Source organism: Sturnus vulgaris, chromosome 7, assembly GCF_052056855.1.
Source record: "Sturnus vulgaris isolate bStuVul1 chromosome 7, bStuVul1.hap1, whole genome shotgun sequence".
NCBI classification, from domain to species: Eukaryota; Metazoa; Chordata; class Aves; order Passeriformes; family Sturnidae; genus Sturnus; species Sturnus vulgaris.
In genome coordinates this window covers 22005781-22022080 of record NC_142249.1, presented here as the reverse complement: position 1 = coordinate 22022080, position 16300 = coordinate 22005781, and the positions used below count along the sequence as shown (strand labels likewise).

The 16300-nt window shown below is 43.0% G+C and overlaps 3 protein-coding genes across 18 annotated transcripts in view; 1 reads left to right on the top strand and 2 right to left on the bottom strand.

Moving 5' to 3' along the window:
* Window positions 1-6305, bottom strand: part of LOC106855484 (cilia- and flagella- associated protein 210-like) — an 18325-nt gene extending 12020 nt beyond the window's left edge. For 2 of the 5 annotated variants that reach the window (XM_088168052.1, XM_014880196.2), the window contains exons 1-6: window positions 5930-6305; window positions 5355-5511; window positions 4233-4372; window positions 3752-3944; window positions 3030-3194; window positions 2279-2385 (exon numbers count right to left, since the gene is read on the bottom strand). In XM_088168052.1, the coding sequence (XP_088024178.1) occupies window positions 2284-2385; window positions 3030-3194; window positions 3752-3944; window positions 4233-4372; window positions 5355-5511; window positions 5930-6027 (855 nt within the window). In that variant the 5' untranslated portion in view covers window positions 6028-6305 and the 3' untranslated portion in view covers window positions 2279-2283. Of the gene's footprint in view, window positions 1-1376; window positions 2386-3029; window positions 3195-3751; window positions 3945-4232; window positions 4373-5354; window positions 5512-5929 lie in introns of all 5 variants that reach the window. The other 3 variants (XR_001403373.2, XR_015804849.1, XR_015804848.1) reach the window with 3 other exon arrangements.
* PHOSPHO2 (phosphatase, orphan 2) lies at window positions 6240-16300 on the top strand. Of its 12 annotated transcripts, XM_088168059.1 has the most exons (7): window positions 6253-6372; window positions 6509-6685; window positions 9584-9780; window positions 11275-11406; window positions 12374-12520; window positions 13898-14024; window positions 14993-16300. In XM_088168059.1, the coding sequence occupies exon 7, from the start codon at window positions 14995-14997 to the stop codon at window positions 15718-15720; it is 726 nt and encodes a 241-aa protein (XP_088024185.1). In that variant the 5' UTR covers window positions 6253-6372; window positions 6509-6685; window positions 9584-9780; window positions 11275-11406; window positions 12374-12520; window positions 13898-14024; window positions 14993-14994; the 3' UTR covers window positions 15721-16300. The 12 variants fall into 12 exon arrangements, with proteins under 12 accessions (XP_088024186.1, XP_088024188.1, XP_088024185.1 ...); XM_088168055.1 differs by lacking the exon at window positions 9584-9780; XM_088168054.1 differs by lacking the exon at window positions 9584-9780 and having other exon boundaries at window positions 6509-6689.
* CFAP210 (cilia and flagella associated protein 210) lies at window positions 7705-14262 on the bottom strand. Its single transcript, XM_014880203.2, is given in 11 exon segments — window positions 7705-7939; window positions 7942-7988; window positions 7991-8189; window positions 8693-8857; window positions 9171-9363; window positions 10140-10279; window positions 11146-11302; window positions 12201-12397; window positions 12485-12658; window positions 12908-13116; window positions 14199-14262. Coding segments are annotated over 11 exon segments (1584 nt in total). The 5' UTR covers window positions 14248-14262; the 3' UTR covers window positions 7705-7885.

Here is a 16300-nt window from a genome sequence, read left to right as displayed (position 1 = left end):
CTTCAAACCTCCTCAGAGCTAATTGGTAGCAAAGACTGTCATGCTAAAAGATTTGCACAGATCTAGTAACTCCAACCTGGAATATTACCTAGCATTAAAGAGCTACAGTTTATTCAAATTCCCTTGGGATATAAGGCATTTTAGAGTGCTGTTCTCTTCCATTTCCTAGGTGGGAGTTGAATTAGATCCATGAAAAGAGTACTCTCTTACGTGTGTACTGCCACACAGGTATGAGTTGAAATACTGTTGGGAGAGTACCAGGTTAGACACTAGAGGCCCACATGTTCAAACTAAAGTTGCTATTTTACTTACAGAGTTGGATCACAGGTGTGGAAAAAATGCAGTTTGATTTAAGGTCTTTGTTTCAGTCCCTCTGAGGATTGCCTTTTATTTCTAAGGTCTTGGTCTTCAAATAAGGCTAATACCTATTAGGTATTAGGACTCTTATCTGCTGCAATGTCCTGAAGCAGAACAATATCTGAGTGGATGCTTTTTTGAGCAAAACCAGTAATTGAAGTTTACTAGTCAAATTATTTTTCAATGCATTTTCTGATTTGCTAGCTATTAATTAAAACTTTATATAATCATTTAGATGAGACCTTTAAGATCAAGTCCAGCTGTTAACCTAGTACTGAAGTCCAACACTAGCTAATGCATGTCCCTAAGCACCATCTACACATCTAAATACCTGCAGGAATGGTGACTCCAGCTAATAACTAATACAAGAGCATGCTCTAGGCATTAAATTAGAGGTACCTCTCAATCAGTAGATTCTTCCAGTTCAAGAATTTCCCTTTTATCAGCTGCAGTTCATCTCCCTCTATTTTGTTACCATCTTTAAATGGCAGCTGAAAAGGACTCTGGTGAGCTGCTAGACCAGCCTCCTGCTTTACACAGGAGACCTTTTACCAGTGACATTCCACCACCTCTGGCCATTCTGATCTAGTGTCATCATACTATGCTTTATAGAGGTTTTACAGAAAATTACTAACTAGAATCAGTTATTTAAAACAAGCATACAAAGCATGTGCATCTCAGAGTCAATAGAATAAATTGAGATCATGATTGGTGCTGAATTTTTTTCATGCTGAATTTGGCTAACTAAATCTTTATTTAGCCAACATGCTCTAAAATTATGTGGGATTCCCACTTTATTCTAGGTGAAAAGTTGTTTTTTGGTACTGGAGTTTGATGGATTTTCTCTAGATGTTCAAAGTAAAAGGAGTATAAACTGATGGAAGCAGGCTGTAGACTTCAAATGCAGACATACATAATCTGCAGAACAGCACATTCCTGGAAGCTGAGTAGGAAATGAGGTTGCAATCCAACTTGTTTCTTGCTGCTGAGGAGGTAGACTAAAAACCCACTTAACTCACCAATTGCATAGTAGTGAGCATGTGCAAATTTGCACTTAGGGATGCATTTGGAGCATTATCGAGCTCTGCAGGTTTCAGCACCACTCCTGCTGTAGTCAGTACTTCTTAAGGCTCCAGCTTCTGCCATCAAAAGGCTTTTATAAAAGTTTCCATTCTTTCTGTTTGCTGAAAAAAATCTTCATGTAATAAAATGAGCACTGGCTCAGAGAGAAGGGAAACAAGTTTTGCATTAGTGAACTAAGGAAAAAAGTACTGAGGGACAATTTCACAAGTTAATTGCCATTTCTCTTTTTGTAATATATAATTTCCAAAATTAGTAACTCCAGGATAATTGAAGAGAATTCTGTGTGACTTTTAGTTGATAGTGCAATGTTAGTCTTTTACTTTAGGTCAGAAGTGAGTTTCTGAAACAAGTCTTCATTGTTCCTACTTACTGTGCTTCACATTACAGAATAATGGGCCATGCTGACTGACATGGGTACAGAGTCAGTCAGCTCCACCCAATCATGTTCTTGTATCCAAAAACAGTTCAGCAGCCCAGACCACAGCAGGACTGACCAAGACAATAACAGTCTGTGCTGGCCCTGAGGAGAGTTCTTGGCCCTGCCCTCAGGCAGAGCTTTGACGGCCAAAGCAGGCTCTAAAAGTCGTGGCAAAATGCCAAGTGTTTTCTCAGCCCTGAGTAGGCTGGGGGCTCATGTACATAAGGCAGGAAGGCATTGCATCAACCATCTTCACCCACCCACCCACCCTCCAATTTTCACTGTTTTTAATACTGCAGATTATCCACTCCACCATTCTTGCAGTTCTCCTAATTAGGAAGCCCACATCTTGTTCATTCCTTGAATGTTTTGGAGAGAATAGAAGTCACATCCAGTAATGGCACTAATTCAGTTACTCACTGTCTTTATCTCCGAAATGCTCGATCCTGATGAAAAGCAGCCTCTCTCTGAGCATCATAGTCCAAGTCTGCTTGCTTTTCCTGCTCTTTTCTTGCCTGCTTTTCAGCCTGATAAAGAAAAGGGAATAACAAAGCTTAGTATTTTGTTCTCAACATCACCATCCTGTAAAGCTGAGAGAGTCTGCAGCGTTCTTAGATACTTGGCACTTATCATCCCTCCCCACTTCTCTGCCATATCTCCCTGGAAAGGGTACATTAAATAGCTGAGTGAACATCAGCATTAGCTGCTGCTCTTTGGTGACCTGCCCAGAAGATACAAGAGGACAGCAGTGCATGGTTGAAAAAATGTCGTAATGGTACAGGACAGGATGTGATCTGTCATTGTTGATCTCTTATTACCAGCCCACACAGCAATCCTCCCTGATTCACATGGGTCTCTTCTGGCTGAAGAGACTTCTGTTCTACTGCTCCATGTGGAGGCCCATAAACCTCTGAAACACATATATCGTGCATTGTCAAGTTCTCAGCAGTAACCTTCTCACTCCACAAACAAGCCTCTTGTGGTCCATGGGTACAGTCACCTCTCCAACATCAGCAGCTGCAGTGCATACAGGTAAAATCCAAACTGAAATACGCGCATCCACAGCAACCTTTCTCTCTCTCCCTCTCTCTCTCTTTTGCCCAAGAGGTCTAATACTATGGGTTTAGTGTGCTTCTTTCTGAAGGGGCTGACAGTATACAGTTCTATTTACCATTTGCTGGAGTTGAATTTTCTGTACTTCCAGGTTTGCATCACGCTGTCTTTGTTTCTTGGCTTTTTCCATTTCCAGGTAGGTGCCATTTTCTGTCATCCACTGATTACGATCCTTCTCATCCTCTTCTTTCTCCTGTCTCTCCTTTTCCTCTTTCAACTTCATCTGTAGTTTACAAAACACACAGAAGTTAACCAAAGAGCTGGCCTGCTAAGCTGGAAGTTGTATCTCCCTGCAGAAGCAGCCCTGTATCAGTGCTCTGATAAGCACGGTCACTGTGGCTGGCCAGTGTCCAAGCCCGGGTTTTCAGCAGCCCTGGCAGATGTGCACCCAACACAGAAGGGGGAAAGGGAGAGGGGACTCCAGGAAAGGTGTCAGCAGACTTGCTGAAGCCTACTGATGCATGGCACCAGAGTCACCAGCTGTGGTCTGGGCCAGGCTCCTTGGCTGCAGTAAGCAGTGCAGAGTTTGCACAAATTATCAACAATTACAGAGCCTTCCCAGTGTAATTTTTTTGAAGAGAAGATCACCACACATGCTGCTTGCAACCTTTCTTAAGGATTTAGTTCTAAAACTCTAGATGACAAATGAGAAACAACTGGTGAGAACCTACAAGTGTCTCACTCCAGATGACTGTACTAGAAACTATGGCATTTCCAAACACTATTCCTACGTACAAGTATATGACAGAAAGAGGAGCAAGGGCAGCCCCTGTTTCTTACCACAGTGAGTCTGTGTTCTTCAATAGATTCAATGGCAGCCTTTTTTTTACTTTCTTTCTCTTTAGTTTGCATTTGATACTCGACTTCTGCCTCTGCAGCTCCTCTAGCAAGACGATCATCTTCAATCTTAAGTGTCTCATTCATCTGTGCAGTTAATTGGTCAAAAGCTTTGTCCTTATGCTTCTGTATCATCCTGCAGGAGAACATGAGCTACTGTAACATCCCAGGACATCTGCTCAGGTTACCAGAGGCAATTGCTAACTGTTCCTTCTAATAACATCGGCAATCCTACCTCCACCCAACAGCACCAATTACTACTGGAACTAGTAGGCATTTTTTCTTTCTACTTCAAGTTTTAATTACAGAAAATTTGCTTGCATTGAAGTTATGATTTTGCTGATATAACAAGTGAGAATAGTGTTTGTCACAAAATGAAATTGCAAGTTTGAATCTTAACATTGAAAATTATCCCTGAACCCACCTGTTAGTCTCTGCATATTTTTCTCTTGTCAGATCAGCCATCATTTCTTTTCCTTTAATATAAGCCTTAATCCGATCATCATCTTTGTCTTCTTTATCTTTCTCTTCAGCTTTAAATATTTTCTGTTCAGCTACGTATTCCTGTTTAAATGGAAAACTACTTTTATTTTCATGTAGAACAAAATTTTAGAAACATGTATTAAAAAAAATTCTAGCAAATACTTCAGGCCTCCCCTGTAATAAAGAGTTCTTTACATCAATGGAGAAGCTACAGAAGATAGAAACCCAGAGATAAAAGAAAAATTTCATTATCCACTTATCAAAAACTAAAACAAAAGTAAAATTAGTATGTGGCTGCAGCCCCAGACTTATAGTGTCTTTATTTTCTCTCTTCTACCTTCCCAGTGGTTCCAACTGTACTGTTCACATCCCGTGTATCATTCATATGGTGCAGACTCTGAAGGGCTCAAACAGTAAGTCTGTAGAACCATCAAAATGTAAAGCATAAGGCATTTTGTAATGACTCAGAAATGGCACTTGTATAGCTTGCCAGTATGTATAGCTTTTGTTGTACATACAAGGCTGGGGGGAAATGGGGGGAAATTTGTGTATTTGGGGTGAGGAGTATGGAAGGAAAAAAAACAAGTAGAGCTTTAGTGGGAATTCTCTTCTTTTGCTTGCTCACATGGCAATGAATCATCACAGTGCCTCTACTTCAGTTTCCCTGTTCCAGCAGGCATTGGCAGGGAAACAGCACATGTGCTAAGTCGGTCATGACCAAGCTTAAAAGATATTGTCATACTCAAGCTATTCCCTCTCCCTAACAAAGAAAAATGGACTCTCCAAGTCAAGCACAATCTCCTTGCTGATTCTAGCAGACTTTGTCCGTTGTAGACCAGTCAAAGCTCAGGTGCCACATTAAAACTTCCAGGAGGTCTTTCTCAAAAGCACAGAGGAAAGACATGGCCTGCAACTGGCAGGGTAAGCATTTGATCCCATGCTACTAAAGCTGTCAGCAAAGACCCTGTTGCCCACAACAATCCTCTTTATTTGTGGGCCAAGTCCAGCCATCCCAGCCAAGGTGAAATACGCATTTTGAATTGTCTGCTTTTCTGCTACTTACATGATGCTGCCTCTGGAATTCAGCTTTTTTCTCCTGTTCCTTTTCTTTTTCTCTCTGAATTTCCAGTTGGTATAATTGGTTTGATCGCTGTATTTGTTCCCCTTCTCTTCTTTTTTCCACCTTGGCCAGATCCACTTGATCCTTGTGCTCCTTTATTCTGAATCAGAAAAGGGAGTGAATAAATGAACTAGGGACAGCATTAAGTAATAATGAGCAGACAGACAGAGATTATTATAGGTACTTTAACAGTAAAAAACCCTGATACTTTGAAGTAAAATATCAGAGATCAAAACCAGGATCAGTTTCTGTAAGCTAGCTCCAAATTCTTTGGCCAAAGCTCAGTTCCAGTCTGAGGGTGCTAGGGAAGTCTATACTAGCAAAAGTGAACATGATCAATGTATGGGCTCAAATGTTAGATTGAATTTGATGAGCCTGTTTCATTGCTATCCCACGCCCAAGAGCCACCGCCCGTTTGCGCGGGCCGTGCAGCCGGGTCCCGCCCGGCCGGGCTGCCCACGGGAAGGTTTTTACCCCAAACCTCTCGCCCCCCTCCCGGGCCTCGCCGCCGAACTCACTGCGCCAGCTGCTCCTGGGCCACAGCCCGGCGGCTCAGGTAGCGGCTGTGCTCCAGCTCTGCGTCCTGGCGGGCGGCGTCCGGCCCATCCAGGTCCATCCTCGGCCTTCTTCGCCTCCTCTATGGAAAGGGAACGTCTGCCGAAGGAGAAAGAGGGATCCTCACCGGCGGCCCGGCTTCCCGGGAAATGGGGGCTCCCTCTCCCGCTCAAAGGCGGTGGCCGCTGGAGGGTTCCGGCGCCGAGGCGGACAATGGCACCCGAGTGGGCGGCGGGCGCTGCTCCGCGAGTGCTGGAGCCGCTCCGCGCCCTGCTCAGCCCCGCCCCGGGCAGCGTGCGGTCCGTCACACACGGAGGGAAGGAAGGGAGCCGCCTCTCCGGAGTCCGGACCCTCCTCCCCAGCCGGTTCCTGAACGCCTCGTTTCTCTGCGGCGCGGCCGTACCCGGTAAGAGGCTGAAATGGCCCCTCCGCCTCTGTCCTTGTGCTCCGGCCGTGATCCGCTCCCGCCGGTTCGCCGGGGCCGTGGAGCTCGGCCTGGCTCCGTGCGCTGCCGCGCCTCATTAGAACCTTCGCCCCTCCAGGCCTGCCTGTTGCTGGGGCCCAGAGCCCGTGGCGGCCCTGGGAGCTGCATGAGGAGGTCGGGCTTCCTTCTCCTTCCAGGAATTCAACCCTTGCCTTGCCTGGAAGAGGCTCCTCAAGGAGGTGACTGCTGCACCCGGGAAGGACAGCACCCACCTTACCCCCGGCGTTTTTACAGCGTAGGTAAAGCTGGAGGGAGGTAAAGCCAGTTCTGCTCGGCCCTCAGCTTCCCAGAGGTACCTTGTCTCCGAGGTATCCTCACATCTTCCTCGAAGTCTTGTGCTTTCTCCAAGGCCTCTGCTTTTGGCAGTTAGGCCGAGGAACTTGAGGGCACACCAAAGAACCACTTTCAAAGCTAAAATATTGCCAAGCATCCTTTTTTTTAAGGACTTGTACTGTTTTCTAGTCTGGCCAGCAGAGACTGGCAGCTGTGGGGTGCAACAAAGCAAAACTTCAGGTTTCTTGAACTTTGTTTCCAGTGGACACCAGGATAGAGGGATACCCTGTTCAAAGTCCAGGGTACTGGTGGAGGAAGTCATTACAGGAATTCCCAACTTACAAGGCAAGGAAATGATGTTAACATTTCACCAAAGAAACCTAAGCTTGAGAGAGATGTGTCTGTGGCTTGGGTGTTGGTGAGTAAATCTGCTGAGGAATCTGAGATACAATTTTAGGTCACATCTATTTACCACAGAGTGAACTGCTGTTAGTCTTTTTGAAAGAACAGCCCAACTATGTTGTCTCTTCTTGATGTGATTTTGTAGGCCCTATTTGCTTTTTGATGACCTTGTAAGGGCCGAGATCAAATCGCATTAATATTTTCATGTAATAAAACTGATTTATAGCATGACGTTTGTTTTTCAGACATAGTTGCACAATGCTACCAAAACTGCACACCCTAAGTATTTTAACTTTCACATATGTTCTCTTTTTTCGTCTGCTGTAGTTGTTTTAGTTTGGTCTTTTCTATTATGGGGAAACTGGAAGTAGGCTAGTGAATAATGTGACTTTTTGCTCTGAAAATTCATTTCCTAGACCTGAAAAACCTGTGACAGTGAAGTTTTAGAACAATGAATATTAAAAATATAACAGAAATAGTGAGCTTTTGGCTGGAATGAGTTACAGTGACAGTTATGAATATATGAATATATGAATCCCTGTCTCAATAAACTAACATTTATAAAATACCAGCTGGGGATTTTTGAGAATATAACCAGTTATATGGCAATCTTTTATTTTTTCAAATGGAAGTCAAGATTCATGGTATATATTTGATATAAATCATTTACAGTTTAACTCTGCCTGTAAGGTTGAAAAACATGTGTCTTTAACTTGAAAATAGCTTCTGCCTTTCCTTAGACGGAAGTTTAAACATTATTTCATGTTTTTGTTTCTTGAGCAGCATTACAGCTACAACAAGGTAACTGGGTCCCAATGCAGAATTATATGGTTGGAAACCAGTATTTATTTCTTCTTTTCTCAGGAAAATGGCCCATGTCCAAGTCCATCTTTGCATGCTTTGAGAAGAGGATAAAGATGATGTGTAGTCTTGGACTCTGTTTCGATTACTTCTTTTGCGTATTTCTGAAATTCATGCTCTTTAGAAAGTGCAATAGCCTCTGTCTGAGCATAGTAGTCCAAGTCTGCTTGCTTTTCCTGCTCTTTTCTTGCCTGCTTTTCAGCCTGATAAAGAAAAGGGAATAACAAAGCTTAGTATTTTGTTCTCAACATCACCATCCTGTAAAGCTGAGAGAGGATAAAAGCTTCCAGAAAGTCTGCAGCATTCTTAGTTGATACTTGGCACTTATCATCCCTCCCCACTTCTCTGCCATATCTCCTTGGAAAGGGTACATTAAATAGCTGAGTGAACATCAGCATTAGCTGCTGCTCTTTGGTGACCTGCCCAGAAGATACAAGAGGACAGCAGTGCATGGTTGAAAAAATGTCGTAATGGTACAGGACAGGATGTGATCTGTCCTTGCAAACCAGTCTTGATTTGCAACAATGCTCTGAGGAGGCTGGTCCCCAAAACAAGTATATGCCAGTGATTAAAAACAACCCAACAAACAAAAATTTCAAACAAAACGGCAAACTTCTTCTCTTTCTCTCAGCAGGGGCTAGTGCTATTGGTTTAGATGTGTGCTTCTTTCTGAAGGGATTGACAGGATACAGCTTCTTCTATTTACCATTTGCTGGAGTTGAATTTTCTGTACTTCTCTGTTTGCCTCATGTCGTCCATGTTTTTTGTTGTTTTCCATTTCCAGGTGGATGCGGTCTTTTTCCATTAACACATCACGTTCTTTTTCAGCCTCTTCTTTCTCCTGTCTCTCCTTTTCCTCTTTCAACTTCATCTGTAGTTTACAAAACACACAGAAGTTAACCAAAGAGCTGGCCTGCTAAGCTGGAAGTTGTATCTCCCTGCAGAAGCAGCCCTGTATCAGTGCTCTGATAAGCACGGTCACTGTGGCTGGCCAGTGTCCAAGCCCGGGTTTTCAGCAGCCCTGGCAGATGTGCACCCAACACAGAAGGGGGAAAGGGAGAGGGGACTCCAGGAAAGGTGTCAGCAGACTTGCTGAAGCCTGCTGATGCATGGCACCAGAGTCACCAGCTGTGGTCTGGGCCAGGCTGGACTAAACAGAAGTAAGGTCAGCCCACGTTTCTTACCACAGTGGCTCTGTGTTCAGCAATAGATTCAATGGCAGCCTTTTGTTTTGCTTCTTTCTCTTGGCGTTTTTTTTCTTCTTCAGCTTCTATTCTTGCACTGTCTCTACGCAGTCGATCATCTTCCATCTTTAATGCCTCACTCATTTGTTCAGCTAATCGACTAATGATTTTGTCCTGTTGTTCCTGGACTTGTCTGCAGAAGAACATGAGCTTCCATAATGTACCAGGGCAACACACTTGGGTCTACCTGAAGCTACCAAACTCAGCAATTCTGCTTCTGCTTCTAAAGTTCTCTCCTCTTGACCACAGAGGCTGACCCACCCACCCAACTCAGGATGTCCCTCTATTCTTTGGTTTAGTTTTATATTATCTGATGTAGCAAATAAATGTTCCCTGTGTTCTTGTATCACTAGTTTCTGCTGCAATAATGAGCTGGAGTACTCAGTAAGTGCACTCCAGAGAGCATCTTGCCATCAGGAGAGGAATGTTGGAAGTATTGGCCAGAAGCAAGAAGGGAAGAAAACTCTTAGATTGACGCCGTGGTATCATCATGTTGTACCCTCGATGTTAAATTGATAAAACATCTCCCCTTAATAAGACCACGGTGTAGGTAAATAATGAATGTGCCTTGCTAAGTCAAATCATTCTTCTTGAGCTGACTCAGAGAAATATAGCCTATACTCAAAAATATTTTCATCAAGGATCTTAATTGTCTTTAATTATTGAGGAGGTGGAGGTTTGGCTGGCCATATGAAAATCACTCTTCCCAATACACTGGTGCAAAGCTTTGCATTTTCATAAGCCTCTGTACTTTGAAGGGTGGAGGCACTGCTATCCCTATCAGTAGAATTTAGAATAATGTTTTAGAATAACAGTTGATTGTGTTATATCATTAGTCTAAATGATCTAAAAACAACTACAGTATCATTTTTAGATCATTTACAATTTATACCTTAGCATTGTACCTACCTACGCATTTCAGCTTCTTTCTTTTTTCTCATCCGGGCAATAATTTCCTTTGCTTTAAAATGAGCTTTGATCCGATCATCTTCTTCCATTTGGTTTTGTTCCTCTATTGCTTTGATTATTTTCTGGTCATTTAGATAGTCCTGTATGGGCAAAATGGTCTGATGTAACTGATGATGTTTAGAATATTGACCTCGGGTAGCAGCTTACAGGAATCACTCCCTGTTCCCCCTTCTCAAGTTTCTTTCAAAAACAGAAGAGAGAAAAGGGATTCTTAGGAAAGGAGAGAGAAGACAGGAAAGGGATACTTCCACTTACTTCTGCCTCCCTCTTCAAACATGCATCAAGAGGATATAGTTGATGTGAGAATGGGGAAAAGGAACTGAGCAACAAGCAGCTTGCTGTGTGATGCAGAGAACATTGTCCTGTGCTCCCACTGACACATGTGGTCAAGGGGGACAGTGAGTGGCAGGGGACTGTCCAACCACCATCCCCACACACATAGATCATTCTGCTCCTGGTCCCACCTCATCCAAAACTATCCCTGTCTAAGAGCTTAATCCAAAATACAGCTGAAGAGGAGTTTTCTATTCTCTTATGTAAAAAACAACTGTCTTTAGCATGCTGGCCAGAACTGCTCCGAGAAACTTCTTGTTTGTACCTTGGTAGGATGCCTTTAAAGATGAAATGAGATGGCAGCAGTTCTCAAGTCAAGGAGATAGTCCTTGATGTCTACAACATATGGTTAAATTATGTCTTAACCATAGACAAGTCAAAGCATCAAGTGCCAACATCCCTTGAGACAAGAGAAGGGAGGGGCCTCCAAGAGGTCTTTCTCCAAGAGGAAAGACATGGCCTGAAACTGGCAGGGTAAGCATTTGATCCCATGCTACTAAAGCTGTCAGCAAAGACCCTGTTGCCAGTAGACCCCTTCTTCTGTGGGCTGAGTTCAACCATCCCAGCCAAGGTGAAATACACATTTTGAACTGTCTGTTTTCCTACTACTTACATGATACAGTTTCTGGCGTTCAATTTTTGTCTCACGTTCCTTTTCTTTTTTTCTCTGAATTTCTAGTTGGTACTGTTGGACTGATCTCTGTATTTCTTCCCCTTCTCTATTTTTTTCCTGTTTGGCCAGATCTGCCTGATGCTCACGCTCTTTTATTCTGAATCAGAAAAAGGTGAATAAATGGTCTAAGAACTGCATGAAGTAACAAACTGCATAACCACAGGTGCCTTGCAGTGAAGAATGTGATAGTTTGAGTTGAAGGTAAGTAGAATATCAGAGGTGAATAACAGTATGATTGTTTGTAATGGTATCTCTGGTCAGAAATGAGCTACATGGTATGCTCACAGTTTGCAGTCTCGTGGTGATAAATTTTAGCTGGATGACCCATGAGCACCATGGCATTGATAATGCTCTGGCCTATATCTGCAGCATCCTTGAAGAACAAGATTTCCCCACCATACCTGTGTTTCTTCTGGGTGACCAGGCTGCAGCTTAAGCTGGTAGTGTTCTGTACTAAGCTGTGTAAGAATTTATGTGTTGTGCCTGGAATATATAAGACTAGACTTTGAACCTTTCCTCTGCCATGGGAAATTTGATTCTTTCTATCAGACCACCAGGGCCAGTCCTATAAATACCACTGGGGATCCCTCCGTAAGATTTACAAAAGACCTGAGAGAAGGAATAGAAGTGACAGTAATGCCTTCTCTTGTTGTGCAGTCTGGAAGCTCATTATGGGTAAATGGAAAATCTAATTTAACCTTGTCCTTGTCTGGAACAAAAACTGAGTAAAATACACTTAAATTTCGTTAACAACATTTGAATAGTGATTTGACTAAAACTTGTTGATACTTCCCAGAGGCGATTTTGCATGCCAACTGTTGGCAACTAAAAATGCATATAGCTTTTCCCTTTTGGGCAAGATCTGTGATCTTCTTTTAGAAGAATGGCATTTGTGAAACAAATTATTAGTAAGTTTCTGTAAAAGCCTCCCAGAATGTATTTTGAGAAGAGTTTAAGTAAATTATTAAGTAGGGTTGTTTTTAATTATTACTTACTGTTCTAGCTGATCTTTGCGTAGTGCCTGTTGATTCCTATAATGCTGACGAGCTTTTTCTTGCTCGCTGAGAATGTATTCTTTAAATCGACGTTGCTCTTCCTCATAATCTCTCTTTTTGTTATCAGCTAATCTTGACTTTAGAAATTCAACCTGAGCATCTCTTTCTTTTAGGACCTTAGTAAGTAGAAAGGCACCCTGCAAGAGAACATTAAAAGTAATTTTCTTGTTCAGAAGTCTTTAAAGACATACAGTATAATTTCAATGTAAAAGTTGTCAACAAACATGGAAATGTCTCATTCTGTCGTCCTGATAAAGTAGGTAGGTTTTTGCACGGTCAATAACCTCCTTCCGCTTTGCTGCTTGGAACTTTGCTTCTTCTAAATCAAGTAACTTTCTTTCTTCCTCTTCCTTTTCTTCACGTAATTTTTTGGCTTGAAGTTTCTGTTGTATCAGACTCTACAGTGTAGACAAAATTAGAAATCACACTTAAATTTTGGATTGGTTTTTTCACTTTTCATTTTAGCTTTAAGTAAAAAAAATATAAATGTTTATGTTAGATGTTAAATGTATTTAAACAGCATTTAGTTGAAATACGTATTCAAAAGCAAATGTTAAACAAAGGGAGTACAGCTAGAAATGTTACTATGTGTGTTTTTGCATATACCAAAGCAACTACCCTTGTTTAGGAATGTATCTTGTACTTACCAGAGTGGCATTGGGTGGGTCTTTTCCAGCAGCTTTGGAGTCCAAGTGTACTTCTTCCTGTTCTTTCTTCTCATCAATGTGTGCTGCTTCTCTAATGCTGGCCTGAATCCTTTCCCATTCTGCTTTTGGCATTACAATGACCTGACGAAGATCTGCTTCATTTGGAAGAAAATATTCATCTAGAACATCCTTTTCTTTCAAATTATGTGCTGTGCAGAGGGAAGAAAAAATACAAAGGTTACTTGATACCAGCAAATCCAATAATCAAACGTGTATCAGGATTTGAATGCTTGCATGGTAACAATTAAAAAAAAGTAATTATTATTAGTTAGTCCCCCAAACCCCAGAGTTGAGACAGGGTATCTGTATCAGTAGTCTACCTACGACCAGTGCATGAACTTGGACAGGCACTGACTGACTGGGCTGTTTGTATGTGCCCTTGCCTGTTCGTGTGTTTGTGTGGGTTTGGCTTGTAGTAAAACACTTCCCAGGCCGCACTTGGGCATGATTCTTAGAACAACAGAGAGCAGAGACCATCCCCAAAATGAAAAGGAGAATATTGATAAAGCCATTCCACTGGCTAGATGAGGCAGCATTTTGGGCACAGACTGTACCTTACTACCATGTCCTGCATACTCATTGTATTTACTGAAATAGTTATACTGTAGGACAGTTTTTGATTTGTTGGCAAGACTAGGATTTCTTTATTCTATTAGGCTTACATACACGTGTGCAGGCATAAATGCAGCTTTTTTAGTTGACGTCTAGCTTTCATGAAATGCTCTTTCAAGTGTCACTACCATTTTTAAGGGAAGGCACAGAGCGGCATTCTGTAGAAATTGAGTGATTTGCAGCAGACTGACAGGCCGTGTCTGAAGGGTAAGGAGGCTTTCTCTTAGAGTGACACCGGTGTCAAAGTCTGTTTTCCAGATGCTACTGCTGACCAGTCTACCGACAGGGATCAGACCTAGCCCTCTCCCTCTGTCCTAGGTGAAGACAGCCTCACCAGAAGTAAAGGCGCACTGATGCGGCCGCGCCCTGCAGCAGGCATCTGCCAAGCCCCTCGCTCTTCCCCAGCTGCTGCCCTTGGAGGTTACTGGACCTGTGCTGCGTTCAGGTCAGTTCTCTCCACTCAGTTCCTAGGGAGAAACAGCCCCTCTTGCTGTTTGCAGCTCGGGGAGCGTTGGAGAGAGTCCCGCTGGGCACCCCTACAGCGTCCCGGAGCCGTGCGGCCGCGGGCTCGACACTGCCCTCCCGCCGGCTCCCGCTGCCCGGGGGCAGCCGCACTCACGGGCGCCACCCCGCCGCCGCCGCAGCCGCCCCGCCGTTGCCGCCGCCATCTTCCCGGGCCGCGGGGCCGTTGCCGGGCGACCCGGCGGCGCGCGGTCACGTGACGGGGCGCGCGGGGCGGCCCCGGGCCCCCCCCCGGCGCTGCCCCTTCCTTCACAGGCCCGGCCCCGGGCGCTGCCCCCTCCCCTCACGGGCGCTGCCCCCGCGGGTACGGCGCCGCTGTTGAGGCTGCTGTGCTCTCTGTGGCACTGACTGCGGGGCCCGGAGCGGGGCTAACCTAGTCGGGAGGAGTCAGCAAATTCACCTTCACAAGTGGCTGCATTTCCTTTCGTTGGCTTCTTTGATTTAGTGCCTTGTTGAAGGCACAGGCTCCGTCTCTTCAGTGTATATTTCCTTTTGAAATACCTGTTGAGGCGTTTTGCCAGGAGAATCCCCGTTTGGTTGGATTGGCAAATGCTGATGGAGATATTAGCATCTGCTCAAACTGATGGTGTGTGAGAAAAGAAAGGTTGCTGCTGTATTAGCAAGAATTAGTAACTGCAGCATGAGTTTAGATACTGTCACAGTAACTATTTTAAACAGAAGTCCGACACTGAACTTTGGCATTTACAGATTGTATTTTTAGCTACAGCACAACTTCCCATCGTGGTAATGGCCATAAATAGTTCATTTTGTTCAGATACTTTCTTGCAGAATTTTTTCTCTTCTGAGCATAAGGACAGGGTAGAAATATAGTAATTGTGTTTATATAAATAATTTTCTTTTTTGTTTGTTTTGGAAACTATTTTCTCACAGCTATGAAATTTCTGTTGGTTTTTGATTTTGACCATACAATCATAGATGAAAATAGTGACACCTGGATTGTGAAATGTGCTCCTGAAAGAGAACTTCCTAGTGGATTAAGAAACTCTTACCAACCAGGACATTGGACAGAATATATGGGCAGAGTCTTTGTCTACTTGGGAGACAATGGTGTCAAAGAAGATGAGATGAAAAGGACTATGACAACAATTCCTTTCACTGCAGGAATGATAGATCTTCTGGGATTTATTGGCGAGAACAAGCAGTTGTTTGATTGTATAATTGTTTCAGATTCTAATACAGTATTTATTGACTGGATTTTGAAAGCTGCTGACTTCCATAAAGTGTTTGATGAAGTGTTTACAAACCCTGCAGCATTCAGCAGTACTGGCTATCTTACTGTACAGCACTTCCATGCTCACCATTGTGCAAAGTGCCCTAAAAACCTTTGCAAAAGGAAAGTTTTAAAAGAATTTCTTGATAAACAGTTGGAGCGAGGAGTGAGTTATACACAAGTTGTATATATAGGTGATGGTGGAAATGACTTATGTCCAGTAACGTTTTTGAAGAAGAATGATATTGCTATGCCCAGGCAGGGGTATACCTTGGAGAAAAAGATTTCTCAGCTGGCCCAAAGTCTCAGTCCTGTACAGTGTTCTGTTCTGGTTTGGTCATCTGCGATCGACATTATGTCTTACCTGAAACTAGTTATAAAGGAATGATTCAAATGATAAAAGGAAACGGGTGCAGTTACATTTTAACTTATTGGGAGAAAAAAACTGCATGTGTATAAAAGCTCAAAATTGTAAAATTGGGCTATTATCTGAAATTACGGGTTTTTTAACCACAACATAAAACCGTTTATGTTCAATCCTGGTAATAATGCGAAAGTGCAGTCAAAAGGCCTTCTAACAGTACAGATTCCAGCTAAGTGGAGAAGGGGGTTTGGGACAGGAGTTGTCATTTGTTTTTTCTACTCCTTCCCCCCTAACCTTTTACCAAGTATTAAACTGATTTTTGCAATCCCACACACTTAGGGGAAGGAGTAGGATTACTATTCAAATGAATGAAATTCTTTAGTTAGAAAACATTAGGTCCCAGGAGCATGGTTCTGGAGCTGTTCGCTTTCATACTTCTTTCATCTGATGGCAAATTATTTGTTGTAATCTTGTTTAATCCGAAGACACATTTATATTTTCAATTGACTAAATATTTTGCCAAACAAAATTACTTTTTAATGGTTTGTATTATCTTGTATTGTAAAGACAATAAAAGTTGCTGTTACTGACAAATGCAACACAA